We start from the raw sequence: 25,969 nt of genomic DNA on the forward strand, positions 1-25,969 counted from the left end.
CTGGTTGATGTTTTACAGTTTGTGCAAAGCAATTTTAAGTTAAAGCTTCACAGAAGAATGTGCTTGTTGAACGGCTGGAAAAATTCTCTGAACATGTTGATGTTCAGTAACGTTTTGTATAAAGCACATTTTAACACTCACTCACCAAATTATGTAAACAACAGGAGACAGATAAAGTACACACAAAGTCACAAAGTTCAACTTTCTCTGAACAGAGTGCTCACGCACTTCATCTACTTTGTCTGTCTGTGTAGGGGACAGGTCAATTTTTGGACTTATTTTAAAATTTGTTGCATTAAATAAACACCTGAAGTGTTTTTTAGTGATCAGACACATGGCTCATTATAGTATACTGCAGTTTTATTATCTTTATTTATGAAAAGTTGCCTTTTCATAACTCAGATGAAGATCTGAGCCGAACACATCTGTCTTCAAAGCGTCAATAAAAGAATCCCTGTGGATGTTAGAAATTAATAATGCAGTTCTAAAATGAGTAGAAATCCAAACCATGTATTTAGATTACTATTTTATAGTTCTTAGATGATTCTGATGCCAATGAGGTGGCAGGTTTGTTTTCGTATATTCAAATAATACTTACAATGTTTTGACAATGGGATAGATTCAGTCACAGTAACAGTTTTGTTAAATGTACGTGTCCCAAACATCTACAAGCCCGCTATTTGTGTTTTTGTTGCATGCTGCAGGTGTCCAGACGGCCCTCGTCCCAGCACCCTGCGACCGTGTCAGCTACCATGCAAGAAGGACTGTATTGTGACACCGTTCAGCGACTGGACGCCATGTCCTGTTACCTGTGACACAGGTACAGTGGACAAAAATGTGTGAAACAGTAAAGGAGTCATGGTTTCAGATATTCATTTCTATTTTTTTTTTAGTTTTCAGCTAATTATATTTATGTTTTCCTAGTTGGAGTCTGAGATATAACATAGCTCCTACAGTGCTTAGTTAAAATAGTGTTTATGGCACATATTTCTAACACTTACAATATTTTTTATATTATTAAAATGTCATTAGAATTTCAAGTCACAATAGAAAACTTTAAGGTGATAATAAGCAATGATCACATTTCGTCGCTATGACTCTATATCAGTCTTGTAAGTATACACGTACATTGTGTATCTGTGTGGAAAAACTACACCGAGCACTCTGCACAGAGTCAGGCACATTAACCACCATAAACACATGCACACAAGTCTTGTTACACATAATTAATTTGACAGATTGGCATGTAAGACAACCTTAGGGCCAACCTCTTTCAGTGTGCCTAGCAAGCCGACTCGCCCGTGGCTACAAGTGTCAGCAAGTATGTGCTGTTGTTGTTTTCATGCTGTGAAAGAAAAACACTGTTGAGACGAGGTCACCTTTGTCAGACAGCCATTGGCCAATCCTCTGAGCGGCAGCGAATACATTATATTGATTTATGACTGGAAATCATTATCATCCATATTTTGATGACCTCCTCATAAAACACTGTGACATAAATCTCTGAGCATGAGCATGCTTTACAAATGGCTGTGCATTTTAATGTGATGCTGTTGATATCTTCACCTTGTGCAGAGAATTACACACCACCCACATACAGAGGTTTAGGGCTGGATTCAGGACTATTCAGAGACCTTTTTCATCTTAATGAACTACTCGAAGGCACTTGCACACATGTAAATACCATGATTTAAATGTGAGTCACTTCCAAGGATCATTGTTGATGGCTTGATGTTGCAAATAATCAGATGTGCATTTTGTCTATGAAGGCTCTGCAGTTAGATTTAGAATGAGTGGCGCCCCACCTCCATCTTCAAGAACTATTAGCAGAGCAGTCTTATCATTTTGACATTTTTCGGACCACTTTCCGGTGCAGCCACTTCGTATTTTAATTCAACTGTCTGTGTCTGTTCAGCTGGTAATGCTGTGAAGAGAACTCAATCAAGGAAACGTCTTATCATCCAACTGCCATCCAATGGAGGACAGGAATGTCCAGAAGTGCTGGAGGAAGAGAGGGACTGTGAGGTCCTCAAAGTCTGTCCCGGTTTCAGGTAAATACTCTCATGATCCCATTATGCTGGTGTCAAACGTACATGTATGTGTTCCCCAAGTGCATCTTTGTACTAGTTAAAAAGATGTGCTGCAAATGTGAAATGATAAAACACCTTTCATGTTCACTTGCACACTGCCGGTCACAACTCAGTGTTTATTGAGAGCTGCACAGGATGTAAAATCTTACATTGTGGACTAACTATATCAATTAAATTAATTTACAGTAAGACTAAGTGTTTGATGAAAAACAAACAAACAAAAAAAAAAAGAAACACACTTTGGTGTGTGTTTCAGCATCTAGCTAATCTGGATTATTATTATCATAAAGGTGTCCAGAACCTTCAGGTCAAACATCTGTCTCTGTCTCTGTCTTGTGAAGTGTGTCAAACTCTACTTTTAAACATTCATTATTTTACTTTATTGTTCTGACGTAGAACATAATCATCCTTTAACAGCACCAGGCTGGGATTTAATGGGAGTGTGGAGGCGTCAGATACATATTTTCTGATGCTGATACAGCAAACAACTTCCTGAATGTTATATTTTATGTAGTTATGAAAGTTTTATCCCACAAATGGCTGGAAAAAGTCTTTGTGCTGGTTCTTACTATTATTACAATAGTTTTGATAAAAAAAACAAAAACAAAAACACTAAAATAGGAGTGTGTACATTTATATGAGATCTTTGTAAAAGGAAACATACCACTCTGTGTTAATTTTTGATGTTTGAAAACACAAGAAAAAAAACAGTAGTTTTTTCCGTTTAGAAAAGATCAACAGAGTGGCCACTCCTGCCCTAAATACACGAGCTAAGGCTGATCGTCATGCTGCTAGCAGGACGTTGGTTAGCTAATGCTAATGCTAATGCTAGCTGTGGAGGGTAATGTTAATGATAGAAAGCTGGTGAACAACGTTGCCGAAATTTACCAGGTACATTTTTAAGAACGCATTGTGGTGGTTTTACTTTAAAAAAGAGAGACCTCTAACATTTGGATAATTTGAAACAGATCGTTTGTCTATCTGTGAAGCTAATGCTAGCTTAAACAGTTAGCGTTAATTACAGGACACAGCTACAACTTCGGTAAACCAACGATGTTTGAAAACCCATAAGGGTCGTTTAAAAAACAATTTTTTTAATGAAGGTAGTTGTAGATTCTCAGTGTGAATACAAAAATATTGAGGCCAACATTTGTTGGCTAAAACATTTATGGTTCATTTCTCAGTTAGCGACTTTATTTCCGATTCAAACTAAGACGGCGGCAAATACGAGAAGTTGACGTTAACTGAGGAAAAATAAACAATTAAACAATTTTATCAAACTAGTAAAAAAGAAAAAATCTGTACTGAGTGTGAAAATATCATCAAAACAACGGCTAAGTGTTTAAAAGTGACCAGAATACATGAGGATATGAGAGGGACACAGGAGCCTGGTATGTTTGTATGGTTTCATATGTACAACGGTGCCATGGTCAGTTTTTATTTATTGATCCATGTGAAAAATACTGAAACTAACTCAGTATTAACTGTGACCACCCTTGCACCAGTTCCTTTACAGTAGCTACACACAGCTTTTAAAGGCAGATTGGTTCTTCTTGTACTGGACTGACTTGAGATCAGGCTCCGTGTGGGCCATGCCGTCTGCTGCAGGACTCGCTCTTCCTGTTGCTGTATATAGGTCTTTATGACTCAACCTGTAGGTTTGGGGTCATTGTTATTGTTATGCAGCAGAATGAAATTGGGATCGATCGGATGCCTCCTCGGTGGAGCTGTGCGAGGGATACAAATCTAAACATGTCAAGTGCCTAAAACCTTTTCGCAGAACAGTTTATTTTGTCGACAGTTCCTGTCCAGTTGTCCTTTGTTGAAGGGTTTGGCTGCAGTAATTTCTGTGTGATTGCTTTCTTTGCTAGCAGCAAGAGTATTTTTAAAAGAGGTTTTCATCATGTGCTATAAATGTCTGTGCAGTTTTGTCTAGGTGTAACACCACTTTTGAATGTTACTGAGTGAGGTCAGATATAATTAAAAAGTAATATCTGAGTATGTGTGAGCTAGGTTGGTCAAGTTTGGACAAAAACATCCTGAATGTTGAAACAGGACCAATTTGTCATCATTTTTGGTTCAGTTTTGTTATTTTCAACACTATGCACAACAAATACAGACTTTAAGTTGAACTTAATAAGTTATATAAATAACAATGAGTTCTTTTATAACTACTTTAGTTCAGCCCTAGTGCGCTCTCTGTTCCTTATATTTCTTATTTTTATTGAGTGATGTTTGTTAAATCATGGACACTGAAATTGGCTGTACTGTCCTGATTTATTCCAGGTGGAAAACCCACAAATGGAGGAAATGCCAGCTAGTCCCATGGTTTCTCAGACAGGACAGCCCCGGTGCTCAGGAGACCTGTGGCCCTGGTCTTCAAACAAGAGGTTCAGAAAACAATCTCTTCATCTCCCATATCCCTGTGCATCTTCACTGAACCATACCTAATCAGAGTAAATTCAATTTTTGTTCAATGCGGTGCGTCTGCAGCCTGGCCACAAGGCAGCAGATTGATGTGCCAAGGTTTAAGGAAAAGGCCAAATTACTTAGAGAACACATCAACAAGCAAGCAACAGAAACTGACACTGATGCCCTGAAAAATGCAGCCAAGTGTTTATTTTATTTTAAATTTTTTGTAATCCTTTTTTGTAAACCTCCCGACTTTGTGAAGGAGCTGTGTTCCCAACTTACCACAGTGCCTCTTGAGACTTCTTTGACAGTTTGAGTTGTTTCACTGGTGGCGTTTTTCACCTCAGGCTCTTGTCAAACAATTTTAATCATATATCACTTGTTGAAATTAAGAGGATGCTGCACATTGCCTATAGCATACGACAGCCCAACCTGTTCTTATTGGCTTCATGTTTTTTATTTACTAATCAAATACCAATGTTTTACTGTACAAGTGATTGATAGCACTGGTAATGCAACTGTAAAAAAACACAACATTCTAAAAATTTGAGAAATTATAAGACACTGTATACAAGTCATGCAATCGTTGTTTCAGCTTGTCTAGGTCTTCCAGACAAGTGTTTTTATGGAGTTGTGGCTCTCTGTGTTTAAAAGGCATAGCTTCTCTTGCCTCTTTAAAGAGGATGGATGCACCATGCAGTCCTTGGAAGCTTTCATAAAAATCCAATTTCAAGAGGTCACGCAGAATGATCAGTTTCATTATGTTTAATCTCCTATAGGAGGACATTATTTTTGCTTATATCTCTGCTTCATTTTTACTAGCTTAGATTAACAGTAGGAAAAATCAGTTATTAATAAAAATGCTTTAAGGTCCACATTGGACATTTACAGCACAATCCCAGATTCAGTGCAGCCACTTATTGATTTGATACCATGTGACACCTGATGTCCAGCCCCTCTTGTTTTCACACCTCTAACACTTGTAAATGGCAGAAATCATATTGTCATTCACTTAAACCAAATGAGACACACTGTCTTTTCTGCTTTGTGTTTTATGACATGTGCATTGTGCTGTTCACCTGGATAAAGGCTTTCCTTATAGGTGATAAAACACTGTAGTGGCGCTATTAAACATAAGGAACAAATAAAAGCATGTGCTTCTCTCCTGACTTGCTCGCACACACACTCGTATAGCCCTGCACTCTCTCACAAGATAAGACCTGACCTCACACACCACCAGAAGGAGGCTTTTCAAGCCAATAGCAGTGCCCCCTGGGGTTCAGCAAAAATGTGCTTAGAGATTGATTTCTCTATGAAGGAACAGCCCTGCAGAAAGTCTGCATCACAAGAAAATGAAATATTGCAGCAACACAAGTAATACCCTTTATTGAAAAAACAAAGTTCTTTTGTTTCCAAAAAAAAAGACAAATTGGCACGTGGGCTTCAAACCAATTTATATAGAAATGAATTTGTGGCCTTTGTTCATAATTGGTTCATAAGTTCTGATCTGTTATTTGTCTGATATTTTGTAGCTTAATAGTGAGGGAAGAAGTGGTAGGAGGACTTCTACTTATTCTTATACTGCTGTATAATGTGTGGTGTAGCTGTGCAGGAGCTTCATCTGTTTTTAGAAAATGCTTAAGTGCAATACTAAATCAGTGGTTCCTCTAAAAGTAGCAATACTGGGATGTAAACACGAGAGATGAAAAATGTAGTGCTATTGTTTCTTTCTAAATACAGCATAAAGCTTCAGGCAATAGCCTGCTAGCTTAGCCTCCCATCATGGAAAGGAAATATGAATTCACCAGCCACCACATTTAAATCCACTTATTAACATGTTTTATACTTATTGCTGTGCCACATTATCAAATTATGAAAACGGCATGTTCTTATTCATGTTCTTATGGATAATAATATTGTAGACTAATACATTTGTTAGCTTCACACATTCTGACTTTAGATAATGGGCTTTGGCTATTGACATTATTTTTATGTTAATTCAGATACAGTTCTTTTTTACATTTATTCAGCTTAATGCACACTGCCTTACTTTTTCTATAGTAGGGAGAACTGGGTACTTTGCACCACTGTTGTTCACTCACTTCCCTGTTTTATTACCATAGAGCATTGTCTTTCACTTTTAGCGCCTCCCTACCAGTCAATCTGTTGAAACAATAAAAATAAAACCATGTAATGGCTTCCTACACTGTGTTCTAATAGAGCCTTTTTGACACAGCTTCCTCTAATTCTTCCAGCTGTGTCCTGTCGCCAGCTGGACGGGACGCAGGCCGACATCACCGAGTGTCTGAAATTCGCCAAGGCCATGCCTGCCATCACTCAGCACTGTCAGCTCCCCTGCCAGGATGACTGCCAGCTGACCAACTGGTCCAAGTTCTCGTCCTGCACAGCTGACTGTGTGGGGGTCCGCACTAGAAAGAGGGCATTGATAGGTGAGGATAGAGAGTGGCACCACATAAACAATGGGCTGTTGTTGTGAACTCTTTACAGACAAGCTTATTTGCACTGTAGTTTAAGCGTTAGTGAGGTACCAGGCAATTGGGGGTGCAGTAATGTTGGTCGGCAGTGCTCCAAGAGACTATAAGTAAAGTGAAACACAAGGTCATAAATCTGTTTAGTTGTTGCCAGGTAAATGCTCCAGTAGGATTAAAGCAACAAATCTGAAATAACTCCTCAGCCTTATTGTTATCCATCAGCGTCCCTAGAGAAGTACCCTGTGCATCACAGTCATAAAAGCAAAATGACGAGAGTAGTGCAGTGCATTAATGCACCCACACAAGAGGTTAAGGGGGAAGAAAAGTCAACTTTAAACGGTGAGAAGGTGGATTTGATTCTTGCTGTACTTTACCCTCATGTGAAAGTTTTATTTTGTGGTCCATTCATCCTAGGGTGAAAGAGCAGAGAGGGTATGTAATGCATTTAAACACTCTTTGAAGAGTTAGTTCTTAGCCTTAAATCAGAAAGGATATGGCATGGATTTTGTAGTTTTATAAAGAATGCTTCAATTTTATATGGGATAAGGTATGAGGGGAAGAATGTAAGGTGTTGGCCAAATAATTTTACTAGTGAAACTGTAACAGATTTTATTGTATTCCAGAGTTGTTTAGCATTATATAATTTTTCTTACTAGACTAATCCAAAACAAAAACAGGCAGGCGTTTAGTACATGTAACAGGTGGAAACAAACATACCTGATACCCCATAACCCACGACTGGAATGCTTTCAATGCCAAAAACTTAGACAAGGAGTCAGTCAAACCAGCTTGATCCATATGCTGTAACCTAAAGGTAAAGATACCACATTTTCTTATGTCCTGTTAATGATAGACTGCCCCAGGAGAAAGGTTTCTTTGCATAGTGATGTATGATTAACAATGCTTGATGTCTGAGGATAACAAGCATCTAGCTGTTTCAGTAAAAAAAGCACTCTACTTGAAACAATTTTGCTAGTGTAATCTATCATCAGGATCCAATGCATGTGGGAGCAATGAATGTAAGGGGTGGCGACTTCTGCACTGTCCACACAATACCAAACAATGCCTTGAATGTAGTCAGCCTAACTGACAGGAATCCACCAACACCAGCAGCCATTTTGATACACCTTTCCCAGTGTATTTTTGGTAATCCCTGTTTCTTTTCTTCTTAGGGAGGAGCAAGAAGAAAGACAAGTGTAAGAACACTCAAATGTACCCTCTTAGTGAGACCCAGTACTGCCCATGTGACAAGTACAATGCCCAGCCGGTGGGGAACTGGTCGGACTGCATCCTGCCTGAAGGAGGCAGAGTGGAGAGCATTCTGGGGATGAAGGTCCAGGGGGACATCAAGGAGTGTGGCCAGGGCTACCGCTACCAGGCCATGGTTTGCTATGACCAGGACAACAGGCTGGTAGAGACTTCACGCTGCAACAGTCATGGTGAGTTTAAGTTCTCATACATTCATACACACTGTACTTAGAGATTTCCATCAGTAGGATAAATAGCTCTTTGTCTTTTGACTTGTGGCTGTGATCGTTGCTGCTAAAGTGGCTACGTCCTATTTGAGGACAACTTACTGAACATTTCAAGGTAGACTGCTCTAGGCCTGAGTACTATTAGCTGAAATCAATTTTATGATTAATTGCATCATTTACCTCTGTAAAGGATTTATTAAATACACACATGCACATATTCTGCATTCTCACAGCGTTTATCTTATGAATACTTTATACTGAACAATAGCCCGAAAATCAGAGACAGTCTAAGTTATGTTAATTGTCGTCTTCAGTTGTTAAGAACCCATCCAGCCTTTTTTTTTCAACATTTTAGAAAATAATCTAGCTCATACCAGCTTGACTTTAGTGCATTTCATCTTAGAAGGTTAGATTTATTGTGAGAGGAATTAATTTATGTAAGAGAGTCAGAATGTCAGTTTAAATGCATGTGTTAGTGTGAATGTATGATTTTTGCCTTAAAGATATATGGTCCACTGTCATAGGCTTGGCTCTCTGTATTACTCTCACATTGTTAGTAAGTAAACTGGGAGTCCTACCAAACAAGCTATGTTCTGTGATACACATGCCATTTGTGTCCTATGGAGTATCCAAGGGTTGTTGATTGAACCTGGACGAAAAAGACCAAAACCAGCTACTGTACTTAACATTTTCCTGTTTAAAATTGGTCTGTGACCCCTGATAATAGAGGTAGCTGTAACAGAAATCAATAATAAAGCATAGAAGGTTTTCAGAAATTAAAGGAAAACTGTAGCAAAAGTTGTATTTTGTGTGCATATAAGAGCCCCTCGCATGGAGGCTAGTGTCTCATTTTGAATACTGATTTTCATATAAGAAAGCCTTTTCCTGGCACTCTTCCGTCAGAATCATTTGTCTCCTTCTTGTAAGGTCTCATCTTAGATCCAAAATACTTCAAGCAAAGAATCTGGGGTTGAGAAACTTGTTGTGAAATTGCTGTGAAATAGAATTTGAGAGATGTTCAAATGAATACATCAGTGTTGTGCATATATAAACATGGTTTTAGTGTCCTTGTGTGAGTCAGATTTAGATATGCGTCAGTTAATCTGAATGTGGGTGTGACGAGCACATCGTATGGATGGTGTTGTGTGCGTTGCTGTGTGTTTCTCAAGTTCTGTGTATTTTTCCACCTATGTGAATGTGTGTGCATCCATGCGTTCAAATTCAAACAACATTGAGCTTAGAAAAAAATGTTCCTTGAGGTGCACACATTCCCAAGACTTGGCGTTGTCTTGTAAACCTCAAAGCAATCATTAAATCTCTCTTTCATCCCCATCATTCAGTTTCTCTTTCCCTGTCTCACTGCCACTCCCTCCTTCTTCTGTCATTCTCGCTGTATCGCTGCCATTATCACTTTTAATCTTGATAGAGATGGAGATGTGGTCCTTCTACGACTCTGCAGCTGACACAGTGCCCTCGGCTATGATGCCGATCAGGCAAACTGTGCCACTGTTATCTGCTATCTCTATTTGCAGCATAAAAAAGGGAATTCTCATTAAACTGTACATTGATTCAAGCTTGGGGATTGCCTCGTTCCACTACAAGAGGGAGCAGATCAAGCTAAATTTTCTTGAGTGCCATTCTGTCACATGAAGTAACAATTTGAGGATTGTGAACAGCAGAGAATAACTTTGAAAAGGATTTAAAATTATTTCACATATATATTTTCAACCATATATTGTAAAGTCAGGCTTGACTACAGGGATGTAAAAATCAACAGCACAAAGAGCAGTGAGTCTAAATGACAATTTAGTGATTCTATTAGTTCCCTGTACTAATTACATTCATCCACAAGAAGATCTAATTAGGCTGTTGTCATGTTCAGTATAATCAAAGTCCAAACCGAGACAGGGGGGGTCAAGACAACGACCAAGCTACACACAGTACAGCACAAGACAATAACTGACATTGTATTGGTCTGCTAAATCTAAACTGACACAAATCCAATTTTTTTGTCACATTTAGCAAAAACATGTCTCTGGACATGCATATAAATATAAACTGTACTCAGCTAAACAATATAACTGCTAATAAAACGGTTAATTTCAGATCAACCAAAAGTATTTGTAACTGACCATTGTAAGGATGTAACAAAACAATATATATAATATATAACTACTCAACAAATAATTAGGCTGTATGATTTAGCTTTTGCATGGAAAAAATCATTACATCACACTAAAGGCCATGATCCTGTCCTCCAATATGTCCTTTATATTTAACATTGCTCATATTTCTTACATTAATGACCATAAGTGACCCATGATGCTTTGACCTTTATGATGACTTAATATAACAGGATGGCTCAGGGCACGTCTTAGCAGGATGTAGTGAAGGAAGAGGCAATGCAGTCACTGTAGGAAGACATAAAGGGAAAAGCTGAAGGTCAGGAATCTTGCTGAGGACCTGTGAACTTCAGCAGTCCTGCAGTGAACAGATTTGTTGGTGCATGACGACCCACATTTGTAATAACAAGAAACACACTGAGCTCCTATGCCTTTTAACTGAGCCAATGCTGTTCTGAGTTTTACAACATGTTAGCACTGTGTTATCAGGGTTGGGTGAATAAGATCAGTGTCTGATAAGGTTAGTCATGTACATCAAAGTGTCCATCTGGCCTTTGGTCACTCGTTCTTATTCGTCTATCCTCCAACCTGAGCATAGCGCCTCGACAGTTATTTTCAGAGTCCCCAGGGATTAGGCTGTCCCTGCTGCCTTGGAGATAATTATGGTACATGGGGTGTAACAGGTCAAAAATCAGGCAGTAGAGGGTCTCAGAAAGCTTGGGTCAACCACCCATCGAGAGGATGAAATTTAGTTTCAGAAGCCAACACTGTGGTGACTCAGCCAGACTTTATTCCTGGCCGGATGGCCAGAAATAAATGATGTCTGGATCTGCCATCTGTGTACAAGTGGATCTTTGCAAGTGCAAAAAAAGTACAAAAATATTTGGGACAGCCCCCTTATTAACCACTGTCAGTACAAGAATCAGTCCCACAGTGCATAAGCTTGTGAGTTTTCCCTTATATAGTAAAAAAAAAAAAACTTGCAAATTTTGGTCCCTGTAGCATTACACAGTTGTTGTTGTTGTTGTATATGTGGTGAAGAATAACTTCACAAACAATGACAATGAAAAATGTACGTTAGTGTAATAAACTGCACTGTCTCAGGGGCCCATCCAATTTTTAAACCAGCCGAGCCTAATGCAACCACATATTTACTTTCTTACTTCTCAGAACAGCTTCTGCTAAATTGAAAAATGTAGAATATTACTGAGTTGGGAAAGTTTCTGGGAAAAATGCCAGCTATTCCAAAATAAGGAGCTCCAGAGAATTTAGCAAATGGTTTACTGTGCAGGTGATTAGTTTTCTGTATTTGCCACGTTACGTGGTTTTCTTCAATTTCTGCATTAATTTATCTATAAATAAACATTGTGCCAACATACTAGAAATTCCAGTAAGCTCATGCATTAGATAGATTTTTACTACATGTGGAAAGTATTTCTCTTACTTCAATATCTCAGGGATTGCTGTGGTTCTGAACACATAGTGAGGGCAGTGGGCAGTGAGATTGTTAACATTTCAGCTGACGTTGGGCAGTCAGAGGTTAGGTAAGCTTCCCACAGCAATGACAACTGCTTTGGGAACTACACCAGGAGCTTATGCCACGGTTGCAAGTTGACTTCTAAAGGCAGCAGGAGTGATCTCCTACCTGGAGTCAGCCCAGAACCTCCCTGAGAGCTTGGCAAGACACCTAACAAGTTTATATCAGTTGAACTACAAGTGAGCTGCAGGCTGAGGTGCTGCAACATTTACACTGTGAGTGAACTTTAAGTGACAGCATCTGTGATTTGGAATGACTGGACTTCACTGTGGGAACTATAGGAGGTCAAAGGTGCGGAAGCTTATTTCAGAGGCCGTGCTGAGCTCAGCAAGGTGTCGATGTAGAGATGCTGATCTGGACTCATGAACATCGCAAGCAAATGCCGCTGTGTGCATTCATGTGTATGGATGGGATCATTATGTCTCTGCACATTTAGTTGGTGCCAAAATGCTGCCAGTACACCAGTCCTGACTGGATTAAGCAGACGTATTTTATTTTCTAATCATATTAGCTTAAAGGAAAGCTGTGGCTGTGGAGTGGACAGCAAGATCACCCTTCAACTGTCCTCTTCAGCTGAGCCAAGTTTAAACCCCTGTGTTTAAGCCCCAACCATCTATCTTGCTAAAGTGTCTTTGAGCAAGACTCTACCACATTTGGCAAGAGTGGCTTGTAGCTTCTGTGAAGAAGAAGAAAAAATGAGATGACTCATAGAAGTTTGACATTATTTTACATGTTTAAAGACTAAGGTTTGTTTGTTTTGGTTGCCAAATGTATGGACTTACTCTCATGCTTACATTATCCTAATGGCTAAAACAGCCATCCCAAGTATTGTTAAAGCCTAAGGCTGTGTTCAGACTAACACTTGCACTACATCACAAAAGCTGCTTGTAGTAAAGTGTCTAGCTGAAGAAGAACTGGAAAACATCCAATTCTCACTTTGAACTTGTTTTTGCATTAACTGGCCGAGCTTCACTGTAATAACCAGCTCTTTACAGCTCACAACTAACTTTTACCCGTCTGCTTCTCAGTTATTATAGAGCTAAAGTTAGCATCTGTAGCTTCTTTTAAGAAATAAAAGAAATTGCATAACAATGCTGCTGCTTTATGTTCACTCTGATCACTGCATCTGCCTGTCAAAGAAAACCAGAATCATGTTCGATAATGTTGGCGTAAATGCAACATGTAAATGTATGGCTAGCTTGGTCCACACAAGTTCACATTGCCTGCTAGATGAGTTTGCAGCCTAATTAAGATAATTCATGCTGTTTATCTCCTTAAGGATAAAGTGATCACCTTTCCTGCTGTAAGGTCCTGTCTTAGTGTACTACTATCTGTTGTTTGGTGTGTGATGGGCCTTAAAATACATGGATTTATTACTCAAAAAAATAATAATAATAATAAAATTAATAATTTGTGGATATTATTAAATATCTGTAATAGCAACACAGCTGTATACATCTTATATGTACTTAATTTTATTTTATGTGATTATCTATATTAGTAGTGTGCTACATTTCAGTGGAACATGACTTGGAGACTAAGATATCACTTCAGATCTATGTGATAAATTTCAATTATGAACAAAAAATATGAATGACTTCTTCTCTACCCTCTAGTTCTTCCATTTGCTCCTGCAGAACTCAGCAGGCAGCACTGGATAGATGCAGTTGTACCTGGCATATGAGTTTGTCAGTGTAAAGCATGCTACAGAAGAACATCTGTGCTCAGCGAGGCTTTTCCTGGGTTTAAACAATGTGTAAATACTCACTTCTGCATTGATAAAATTTATTATTAAGGATGGACAAGTCTGTGTGGGATTCTGCAAGAATCGTGGGAAGTTTGTTTACACCAAACTTGTCATTCAGTGCAGCACCACATCTCTAAAAAGCAAAGCAGTCTAAAAGAGCCCACATCAGGCAGAGGAAGTGGTTAGGCACCCAGTGAGACACTCCACTTTCCCGGCTCATTCACCTCATCGATTTTCTTAATCAAAGGCTAGACTGATTTACAGGCCAGTGCTGTTGCATAAGCCTGAAAGATGTATTAGGTCTGCTAAGCAGGCATTCTGTGAGTTGGTGGAAAAAAATATCTTTGGGAAAATGTTATGAACAAAGTCAAAGGTTCTGAAGAATAATCTCTTTCAACATATTTGACCTGTGTATGGCAAAAACAGGAAATCACAGTGCAGAGATGGCAAAAGATAAAATAAAGTAACAGTGAAATGGTTAACGTCTGCCAGGTTGACCCTGTGAGCTGAGAAAAAAATGGGTTGAAATCATGAAGCTTGCTGCCAAACTCAACCACTGCCTTGCTAAATGTTCTCATTTTTATTCTTTTATAAAACTGAAGATAAAATTGAACGCGGACCCTGTTTTCATTCCAGGGGATGGAAATTGATGTTTATTAAGATTAGTTTTATGAAGTATTGGTTAATAATTTACAGTTTATTTGTAGTTATTGAACTATATTAGTCATTTAGGTTAAAAAGCAAACTTGGGCTATGAGAATTTAGAAAAATATAGCTTCATACAGGATAAAGAAAACAAGATTCCTCTAAATATTCAAGAACCAGCTGAGGTTCTTTCTCAATCTGTAAGGCTGAGCTGCTGTTGTTGGATTTTACCAACAGATCTAATTTTTATAAATGAATTTCAGAGTAATATCTTTTACCTTTGTAATAATTAAAACAGACTATAAGGTCAAATAATTTAATGAAGCATCTAATGACCATTTTGTACACACGTCATGGCTCACCCACAAAAAAAAAAAAAAAACAGCACCACCATCACCATAAAACATGTTTTGATTCCTTCAAAATATCTCCTCTTGTCTACTCTTAGGTTATATTGAGGAGGCATGCATCATCCCCTGTCCTTCTGACTGTAAACTCAGTGAATGGTCCAACTGGTCACGCTGCAGCAAGTCTTGCGGCAGCGGAGTTAAAGTTCGTTCCAAATGGCTCAGAGAGAAACCTTACAACGGTGGCCGACCATGTCCCAAACTGGATCACATCAACCAGGTACTGACACTGGAACTGGAACTCATTAGTGCTCAGTGTGGAAGAATTTTTGGCCACTATTGTCTTGTGAATACAAACTGTGCTGCAGCATATTAATGCATAGCCTGCACATATGTACCAAACAGTGGAGAAAGAGAAAGTATTAATTATTAATGAACAATAAGCTTCAGATTGAAGAGCTTTCTTTTAACGTTCTACTCATTATAGCTGCAATGATTTTTTTTTTTTTTTTTACAAAGAGCAGTTGCTGCTATAAATGGATCTCATCCACCATATTAATGCAGTAACGTGTGCCAGTTGATTTTTTTAGGTTTCAATGTTTTTCAGAAATTAAATTCTTTCCAGGCCTTTGAGTATCAGTAGGTGCAGTTTAAGGTTGTGTTGATCTATGCCAGGCTGTGTGTGTGTATTTGTGTTCACACAGGTATTTATGCTAGAGGCTTTTCTGATTATGTTCTCTAAAATGTTGCATTAATCATAGGTTTTGCACTATATGAACTGTTGGCATGTGCTCATTAATCCATCTGTCTGCTTTTAATCCACCCCAATGCTCGCCGGATATGACTCTTTGCTACAGGCACAGGTAAGAGCTGCTTTACTCAGCTATTTCTAATGTAGTCACAGATGTTACATGTCACTAATGTCAGTGGGTCACTGACAGATGCATGTACACAGTCACAATATCCTCACTGTAAGTAAACAAGGTACTATGGCAGGTTGGAATTTTTTTCTTTATACAGACATTTCTCAGAGGCAGAGCTGCTCTGTGGGCAGACATAATCTCGTTGGCTGACTTAAACCTCACAGAGCTGAGCCAAAGAATCACTGCGTATTAGGAAAAACTCAGCTGACAAAGTTGCATAGCTAAGATTAAATATTTATGCAACTAAACAGTGGAGGCCACTCTTATTTTTTTATGATTACAGTAATCATTGCTTGGCTCATCATGGTTTATCTCCGTGGAAGAATATTTTAAATAAAATCAGCTCATCAATCAGTTTATCAGTTTTAAATTGTTCTTAAGAACATGTTGAACACTCGAATTAAGTTATTTTCTTTTCAGGTGTATGAGGTGGTGCCATGTCAGAGCGACTGTAACCAGTATGTGTGGGTGGCTGAGCCGTGGAGTGTGTGGAAAGTCAGCAACGTGGACTTGAAAGAAAACTGTGGTGAAGGTGTCCAGACCAGAAAAGTCAGGTATTTAACAGCCAGTATGTTGTATTTGTGTCTGTGTTGATTATGTTGGTATATTGTGTATTAGTATATACGTAGTTATTACATTTAGTTTTTATTCATACTGAAATTACATCTTAGTCAATCAACAGAATATTTTTTTAAATATTTGTTATTTAATATTTATACATTTTACATATTGAATTAATAAGATAAGGAGATAAACAGATCATTTGTATAATTAACACAGACTTGTCTTCAGCGTATTATGAATTCTTGTGTAGTTTCATGTCTTTGCAAAAACATGAAAATTATGCTGTATTGGCTGGACTAACATCTTTAATGTGGATTAGCTGTCAGTCAATCACCAATACTCTAGTGGCTCTCAGGACATAAACTGTAATTAGGCATTTAGAACCAAAAATTATGGTCACAGTGATTCTGCCTCTAGTTTATCTTGTCTACTGCACTGTGTTTTATTCATTTAAGTCTGAAAATGAGTTAGCAATAAAATAAATGTAGTGGAGTAAAAAGAAGATATTTGTCTCTAAGATGTTGTGAAGGCGAAATATAAAGTAGGAGAATCTCAAATTTATACTTAAATGAGGTACTTTAGTCAGTGTTCTTAGTTACTCTCTGGCACTGCTCTTCTGTGTGACAAACACAGGTCGTCAAGTACCTTGTGTGTCTGCCAACTCAGTGTCCAGTTAGATCACAGGTCGTCTTCTTCTTCAGATTTGCACAAAATAAGATTACAATCAGTGCTTCTTATCTTTTCCCCACAGGTGCATGCTCAACACCATAGATGGACCATCAGAGCCTGTGGAGGACTACCTATGTGATCCAGAGGAGATGCCACTAGGGGCCAGGGAGAGCCGGCTGCCCTGTCCAGAGGATTGCGTCCTCAACGACTGGGGCCCCTGGAGCCGCTGCAGCCTGGTGAGAGCTGCACCCACATCAGGAAGCAGTAGCTGAGCTATCTGGCAGAGTAGATATGACATCATCAACAACATCAGACTTCTGTGAAGCGCACTGAGATTTATCTTGACATCTTTTTCTTGTCAGAAATTTTTTCTCAGAGGTTTAAAGAATTTAAAGCGTAGCTGCACTGTATTATTGTGAACAGTATATGAATCTTTGTCAACAGGTTATTTCTAGTCCACCAAGGAGGAATAAAATAGAGATATGAAACGGGAAGCAGGAGAAAAATAGGTTATATACCGTTATATACCATCTATATTACAGTACACTGTAGTCATTGCGCATTCAGCAGGGAACGAAGGTGATTTATTATAAAGACTCAGACATATATTATTTTTATAGGATTATAGGGTAAAACACTAAATTCTAGGATGTACTTCACTTCAGAATATTGTTGATGGGAAATGATACGAACATGAGTGTATCTCCCTCTACAGTACCACCTGACCTTGTCCAACTCGCTGGAAAATATTTTTTAAATTGAGATTTGTAAAAAGACACTGGCTCTGATTTTACTGCAGCGAAGAACACACTCTGAGGTTACAACACGTACGCAGTCTTTGTTCTCCTATTCACAGAACCATGTAAGATGTCAGAACATCCTGTTCAGATCCTCTGCCTCTGACACCGCTTCGTGGTAAAAAGCCATTTAACTGCTCTGGTTTCACCTACTGTTCTCACAGCAGCACCCTGCCCATTGTTAATCACACCCCATTCTCTCCCAAAGTGCTTGCCACACCGACTTCCCACAATTCCAATCTCGACATGGAGTCTGCAGTGGCACCAGCGGGGCCTCTCACATGTTTTATTCATCGTGCCAGCAATGGAGTTATTCAAAAGGCTGTCATTTTCTCTCCCAACTCTCTTCTCTGCAAGCAATGGCTATGCAGAATCTGGTGGTTTACCATTCCAGCTGAATATCAGTTTCAGCTGTCTTGTCATTTCCCACTGGAAAAATTGATTTCCACCACCTGGGAATGCCAGGAGAGAGAGAAAGATCTTTAATTTTTCCTTAGGGATGAGACTTATGCAGACTCCAAGAGAATGTATTGACAAGAAATGTAAAAATTGTGGTTCAGTAATTTGGGAAATGATCCATAAAATGGGAAAAGTCACACAGTTATCTGTATCGGTGTTCAATAAATATGGTCATCGGTGTAACAGGAACTCTGTGGCTTAGTTACAGTTCAGGGATATGTCTGATTCAGCACTTATCGCTCTCTGCAATATGCACTGCTTAATCATTTGCACATTCTAAAGGTTACAGATTTTAATGAGGAATCTTTGTTTCAGCCCTGTACCAGAACCAACAGTCGAGTACGGACTGCATACACCCTGCGGTCGCCTAGTGTGGGAAGGCAGTGTCCAGACACGACTGATAAGGAGCCATGCAGCCTTAACCTCAACTGTTTCAACTACTTCTACAACATCACAGGTACGATGGTGTAGGCAAGAGCAGCAAGGTCATAAAACAATTTAGAGCATGTGATTCTCCTCAAAATCACAGCACTGTTTATGTTTTGTGGTTGGATGGAGCAGGTTGCTGGTTTCAGCCACGATTGAACATATCTCAGTCTAAATAAAATCACCAATATGAAAACAGCCTCAGTAATGGGAGCATAAAAACCCAGAGATGTTAATGAGTCACAAAATGCAAGTTTGAGTCAAGTCTTAAATCTCTGGGGTACGAGTCCAAATAAGATCTCAAGTCTCCAGTGTCTAATTTAATATGCCTATTCCAAGATCATAGCTCCTTTAGAATTGGATCCAGTGTACTAACTAACTAGTTTATAGTGAGTTAATACTGTTTCTTTGGCAGTTCAAAGGGATGGTGGCAGTTACTTTGAACTGCCACATCCAAGTCTTCTCCTATTCGTAGAAACTGCAGATAAATTTTATTCACTGGATTGAAATAAACGTTATACTTCCAGGGCAAACTGGAGACAGGAAGTGCAAAATATTCTTGTAGCTTTTTGAAACCTGAAAGATAACTTGGTGTAATCAGTAGTGGTAGCAGCATTATCTGTGAAATCTTTATCATCCCAAAACAGGCGGCATGAGTTGACATCCTGCAAGCTAACAGTTTGAATTAAGCAAATGTCCATGAGCCTAAAGCAGCATGAGCGAGAAGTGTGCATTGCCAGACATTAAGTGTACAGTTAAAAATGATAAAGATAATGATCTTAACAGTACCAGGACATTAATATTATTATACTAATGCAAGATTTTGTTTTTAAGTGCTTTATTAAGTTGGACTCTTTTACTGTAAATGTGGGGTTACTCCTCCATTTTTTTTTACAGGTGACTAGATATTTGTGTATCTAAAGGCTACAATAACTAATATTTTGTTCTATTCTATAGCCATTTAGGGATAAGTTATCAATCAAGTCTGAAGTCTGTTTATGTGGGACTCGAGTGTTACTTGATCCAGAGTTTTATTTATTGCAACCTTATCACTTGTGTTTCTTTAGCTAAGATAATTGCCAGCTTCACAACATTTTATCAATTATTTGTCTAATCTGTATAATAATGATGTAATATTAATTGAGCTTTTTTGAGTCCTGGTCACAGCTGCTCATTTGCAAAGCTCCTGTCTGATCACAGGCAAGTCTTTTGCATTTGTTTGTTGTTTTTCAGTTTAGCTCCACTTTTCGTTGAAGGTTGAATGGGCATACATTAAGTTTTTCTGCTGCTCCCTGTAGTTACAACCATTAAAGCCTGGAACATGCAAAAATACAAACAAAAGGTTCAGCTGTTGGCTGCTGTGGGTTAAGAGCCTTGCTCAGTGGCATTTCTGTGGTGATTGCTAAGAAGAGAGAGAAGCCATTTTTGATTTACTTTAAACAGATTTCTTTCCAGAACTACTCAGAGTTCTTTTCTATAATCTGCACCTCCACATCACGTGTCACAGAGGCTACTCTTTTACATGTCAAACTGCTTCAATAAAAATGAGAAGAAACAGAGATTGGCAGCATTCCTACATTTCATTTGTTGCATTTTTTTTTGTTGCGTTGCCTTTATTGCTGCTGCTGCCCCACATTTTCAACCAGCCCACCCTCCTCCTCTATTATCCTTTTGTTTTATTACACTAGGATGCGTGACATAGAATCTCTACTGCTGAGTTCACAGTAGCAAAATGGCATCCTGGGGTATATGTACATAATATGCGAGCAGAGATTATTATTGGGTAAAAGCACTCTATATTTCATTGTTGATGCAGAGACCATCCAAACTGCTCTTTGCATCACTGTTTCTCTTCTTTTCTTGCTGTCTCTCTCTCTGTCTCCTACTGTCGCGTTTTCTTTTTGCACTCTCCCTATTTTCAGTCCCCAGAGTGCCACAAAGCTCCTCAGTAGAAGGAGACACAATTCCCCGAGTTGAGCTTGCAAACGAGCTCACTGCAGCTAAAAACAGCCACTCATCTTTGTCAGCGGATGGCACCCTTCATGAGTGATACCTCAGCCTTGCTGTTATTGCCGTGTTTTTTTTTTTTAAACAGCATGCATGCTGTTTTAAAGACATTGACACCCTAAGTCTGGAATAAAATGCTGTCGTTTCACTAAACAGAAATCATTTTTTGGAGGAGGTGGGGTCGAATTCGTGCTATGGCAAAAATTTTACTGGGGAGATTTACTGGGGAAATAGATATTGATGCTTTTAAATCATGGCTATTTTTAAAAAGTGGAATCTTGAAGCTGGCTGGCCACTGAGCTTGCGTAATGTATGATAATGGCATGAAAGGACGGCAGATTTATTGGATTTAAGTGAGCTGTTTTAAACCTTCAATGACCTTTTTGCTGACAAAGTAATCATCTGATATTGACAGTGATATTCTCCAGCCTGAAGCTATTTAGTGCCTGACTCTAAACAGTTGATTTTAAGGCATTTTTAGTGTTACTTGAACACAGGAGGGATGGCCGAGGGAGACGATGTCATACAACAAAGGTAATGAGCTGAAGTAGGGCAGTTACAAGGCATGCTCCTGATTCTGCTGAGTCATCAGGTAGCTTAAAGTGATTCATTTGTATGCATGGTATGTCCATCCTTAAAGATCTATCTAGTTGCAGTGTAGTGAAAGAATTTTAGTTTGTGTCAGCAAGTTAGCTTGTAATTAATTTAATGGTGTCATCATGTTATCAAGAACCTAGAAATCTATATTTTATATGAAAATACTCCTCTATGAGCTACCTGGGACACGGTACGTCAGGATATAAAACCTCAACTTAAACAACTTTCAAAGTATGTGAGGCAACGTGTTGCAGCTCTGCGTTTCTGTGTTCACGCTAAGACTCACCACGGTTGTTTGTGAGAAGTGTAAAGACTTTGTGACAGTTTAAGCTTTTGAACAGTTTTGAAACAGCATATCTTGTGTTTTGTCCCAGCACATCATCTCGCATCAACTGAAAATACATCTAACTACAGAAGCAGAAGACATGTGAAATGCTGTTTCCTTGTGACTTGAATCGGTCCTCTTCTCCTTCTCCTTTTCCTTCTTTCTCCTCTCTAAATCATGGCTTCCTCTCACCTGCTTTCCAACTCCGCTTGCACCCAGGGTGGTAATATCAACAGCAGCAACCTGCTGTACACTGGTAAATATTTGCTATATGTGGTAAAGTAGTGTGCTCTTCAAGCTGGCAGGTAACAATCATCAGCTACTGTATATAAAATAGAGCTGCAATAGGAGTGCTAAGTGAAGTGTTGGTTAGTACATAAATAAACAACAGCTCCTCAGATGTTTCACCTGTATTCATGTACGTTCAATTCTTAATTAAGTTTGAATAATTTTGATTATCCATGCAACCCTTTTATAAATGAAGATATCCACCACCATTGCAACTCATCAGTATTTGTAATTTAGTAGTGACCTAGTGATGAACTGACAGCAACTCTCAGCGGCTATAAGCCAGTTCTGCTCTGCTCCTCCCTGAAGTTATGGACTTAAGACTTGACTCACGCCTTAAAATGATCTTAAATACCTGACTTAATAACAGCTCTCATGTCTGCTTTAATGGACAGCTAGCTTTTCCCAGCACTAATGCACTAATTACATTCACACATTTTTCCAGTGTTGACAGTGTGTTGGAATTTTCAGTGCCATTTACTTTGAGTTATTATTTCCACAAAGTAGATGAAATTAGTGATGGCAAATATATGCTAATTCTCATCTGCATATTTATTCAGCCAACCACTATGTCATATTGTTCATTATTTTCTGGATGAGAACTGATGATGGTATCAATATATAAAATAATAATATTAACAGTACTAATGTATGTCATAGGAAATTGTATCCATTATTGGTATTTAATTATTGTCCCCTTTGTTCTCTGTAATATGTGTACATTATACACTCAGAGTAATGGTAATACACGAATTTCTTTTATTTCCTGTCAGACTGGAGTACATGTCAGCTGAGTCCTAACGCTGTCTGTGGGAGTGGCATCAAGACCCGGATGCTCGACTGTGTCCGTAGTGATGGCAAATCAGTTGACATCAAATTCTGTGAAGAGGTGAGACAATTCCTTGTGTCTAGTTTTATATTTTGCCTTTAGTTTCTTGGTTAGTTTAGTTTATAATTTCTTTCTTTGACACACCGATTTTCTTAATGACTTAATCAGATTACTCATTAAAATATATTTTCCCTTCCAGTACTATTAGGCCTACAGCAACATTAAATATTCAGACCTATTCCCGTGCAGAGATTGTTGCCGTGGCTTCAGGCTGAACGTTTAGTTCATTCATTCAGTGTGTCTCGGCTCCTGTAATTGTAGCCGGCGGGCTGTGGCAGAGCTGTCCCCACAGCTATTTAACCCTTGGCCCATTTCATTATCTGTCTCATTCAGAAAAACACGTCGTGTCAGAATGGCTTTCACAGCAGCTTCAAATATTCAAACTCGGCCCTGATGCTGCTCAGCAAAGTGTGTCCCCTTCCAGAACAAAGGCTGCTGGGAATTGTAGTGCTGAGAGGTCAAGCTGATGTCTGGCTGTAACAGATTGAGTTGGCTGTGCTGAGACTGTTCACCTGTTGTGAGTGATTTGTTGATTTGTCATGAATTATCCCCTTCATTTCCTACATGTGCTGCAGTTGAAGTTGGAGAAAAAATGGCAGATGAACATTTCCTGTGTGGTTGAATGTCCCGTCAACTGCCAGCTGTCGGAGTGGTCGGTCTGGTCAGAGTGTTCACAGACCTGCGGATTAGAAGGTAAGATTCTTAATATATGTACATGTCCTGTTTGGTGGCGGGTCAGTGATAGCTTGGATCAATGCTTCAACTGGATTGCGACATTTAATATATTTATTAAAAAAATACCTGCAAATATACAGTTTAAAGATTGTTTTCACATAGTGTCTTCAGTTTGTATGTAAGAAGACCTTCTGTAAAAACATGCACGTTCAGCTTCTACTTGAGGCCACAAAAACTCTTAGAAGTACAACAGAGCTAGTGTATATTCAGGAGAGAGTGACTGTGTTATAGTCTCTCCAAATAACCTGCGAAAATTTGTTCTCCTGTTCCCTGGTTGGTTTTCTGGTGCTTTGCACAATTGATTCTGTCCATGTACATCACCCTGCTCCTCAGGGCTGAGAGCTTTGAAGAAGAGAAGCTACATCAATATTCAGTATTTAATATTCAGTAAATGACAGTAATTAAGAGAAGTTTGTTAAAGGCTAAAGGAGCAGGATGAAACCTAATTTGATGTGTTTGTGTTTAGTTAGAATTTGAGGATTTTTGTATGTATGTGTATTGTAAGATGTCATAGGTTGATAAAGGTGTATTCTGAGGTGAACAGATTGCTGTCTAGGCAGTGTGAAAATGAAAATGGGATATGCAACAAATTAAGAGAGTTTAAGAGATTAAGAGATTGGGCAGTTTCAAACATGTTCACAGGAAGGTTGCACTTTGTAATGTGTTTGTGTATATTAGGGCTTATGTGTTGAATTGTGTTTTTGTATCTAATTCATTGCATCAATTCTGCACTTAAATCAAAGGGTCTCTGAGGTGTTAGCCACTGTGGTGTATTGGATTTATCTAAAGAGAGTTTGTTGATTGATGTAGACAAATAAAAGCTAGTTAACTCAAGTGGACCAACAGCCAATGAAGATGGTTGAGAGAAAGTGGTGTATTTCAGGCTCTTTAGAAAATGCTGGTCTGTTAAGTGAAGTGCTCTTGCACACAGTAAGACTAATTTAATGCATTCAAAACAAACATTGCATTTAAAAGTAGCTGTTGACAGAGGGAATGGATGACTGTTGAGTGGTGAAACACAATGGTCACTGCATGTGCCGCATTTATTTGTGTTTAGTTTATTGTGCAAAAGTCACTTTACACATTTTAGGAAGGAATCAAACCTCCAGAGGCTTAGAAAAAACTAAAGTGAACATTTATCTTTTGTCATGCTGCTAAAGTAGAGAATCAAGTTGTGGTAATGGGATAGACAATTAGTCAGAGATGGCCTTTTAGTTTGTTTTGTTTTTCAAGCTTAATTGGTACATTTATTTATTCAAATTATAGTTCTTTTATTGAACTATGTCTTCACAAGCAATTAGTCCTCCTATCGTCTGGGAATAATAAACATTCAATAAAAAAATATTATAAATATGCACATAATGTCAGAAGAGTGTGATTAATAGTGACATAAAACTGTGCAGCTTCCCTTGTGTTTTCTGCAGGTAAGATGTGGCGGCGGCGGTCAGTGGTTCAGTCCTCTCAGGGTGACGGTCGACCATGCCCTTCTCAGATGGAGCAGTGGAAGCCCTGTCCTGTTCGACCATGCTATCGCTGGCAGTACAGCTCGTGGTCCGAGTGTCGGGTGGAGGTAGGTCAATAAATCATAACATTATACCATAATCCAGGGACATTAAAAATTAATAATTGTATTGACCTCTGTCAGCTACAAGAAATGCAACTTTGACAGGTCCCTGTTTCCACTTAGATCGATACACATAAGAATTTGAGCCAAAAACTAGCTTTTTGGAAGATGGAAATCTCAGCACCTGGCAAAAAATAATGAAGTCTTTAGTATTGATGAACAACCTCGTCAAATCCCTACTCATATGGTTATTTTGAGGAATGGACAGTAAAAATCAATCTAATGCATATTTAATGCTGATACATTACTGTAAACCAATACCTTCGCCAAGCAATTTGGCAGCCTCTATACTTCATTTTGCATTGTGTGCTCCCAGGTCAGACTTTTGAAGACATCTGGTGCATTGCTTTATGATAAAATGAAATGTTGCAAGCGTAGGTGTACTGTAGTTTTATGGGAAGACAGGGACATATTTCAATTTCATTTAATTTTGATAATTTGTGCTGCTTAATTAACTGTATCGTCCAACATCCTTGTTCAAGCCAACATTTTCTCACTACCTTAACTGTTTTATCTTAGGTCATCTATTACACATGTTGGATTTATTGTGCTATTAATACACAATGTCTGCAGGTCTTAAAAGTTATCTGTAAGATTTCAGTCCTGGCTGATTTTAGAACGTCTGTGGTCACCATGGCAACAGGAAGTGTGATTTAAAACTTGTGCAAACACTCACTGAGATGCCACTTCATCAGAAATACAACAGAGCAGGAATCTTTTTTTCAGCAAAGGCTAATAACAAAGTCAGTGAATAATAATTGTAGCTGTACTCACACTGATTTGTTAACTTTCTATGGA

The 25,969-nt window shown here is 38.6% G+C and overlaps 1 protein-coding gene across 3 annotated transcripts in view; it reads left to right on the top strand.

The window, feature by feature from the left end:
• LOC113169795 (thrombospondin type-1 domain-containing protein 7A) overlaps positions 1-25,969 on the top strand; it is a 124,881-nt gene that overhangs the window by 77,075 nt on the left and 21,837 nt on the right. For all 3 annotated transcript variants that reach the window (XM_026371504.1, XM_026371506.1, XM_026371505.1), the window contains 13 exons: positions 705-820; positions 1,916-2,051; positions 4,377-4,480; positions 6,758-6,952; positions 8,167-8,433; positions 14,970-15,148; positions 15,726-15,731; positions 16,212-16,345; positions 17,107-17,260; positions 18,596-18,737; positions 22,697-22,812; positions 23,388-23,505; positions 24,972-25,117. In XM_026371504.1, the coding sequence (XP_026227289.1) occupies positions 705-820; positions 1,916-2,051; positions 4,377-4,480; positions 6,758-6,952; positions 8,167-8,433; positions 14,970-15,148; positions 15,726-15,731; positions 16,212-16,345; positions 17,107-17,260; positions 18,596-18,737; positions 22,697-22,812; positions 23,388-23,505; positions 24,972-25,117 (1,813 nt within the window). The remainder of the gene's footprint in view (positions 1-704; positions 821-1,915; positions 2,052-4,376; positions 4,481-6,757; positions 6,953-8,166; positions 8,434-14,969; positions 15,149-15,725; positions 15,732-16,211; positions 16,346-17,106; positions 17,261-18,595; positions 18,738-22,696; positions 22,813-23,387; positions 23,506-24,971; positions 25,118-25,969) is intronic.

The sequence above is a fragment of the Anabas testudineus genome, chromosome 16 (assembly GCF_900324465.2).
Source record: "Anabas testudineus chromosome 16, fAnaTes1.2, whole genome shotgun sequence".
In the NCBI taxonomy this organism is placed as follows: Eukaryota; Metazoa; Chordata; class Actinopteri; order Anabantiformes; family Anabantidae; genus Anabas; species Anabas testudineus.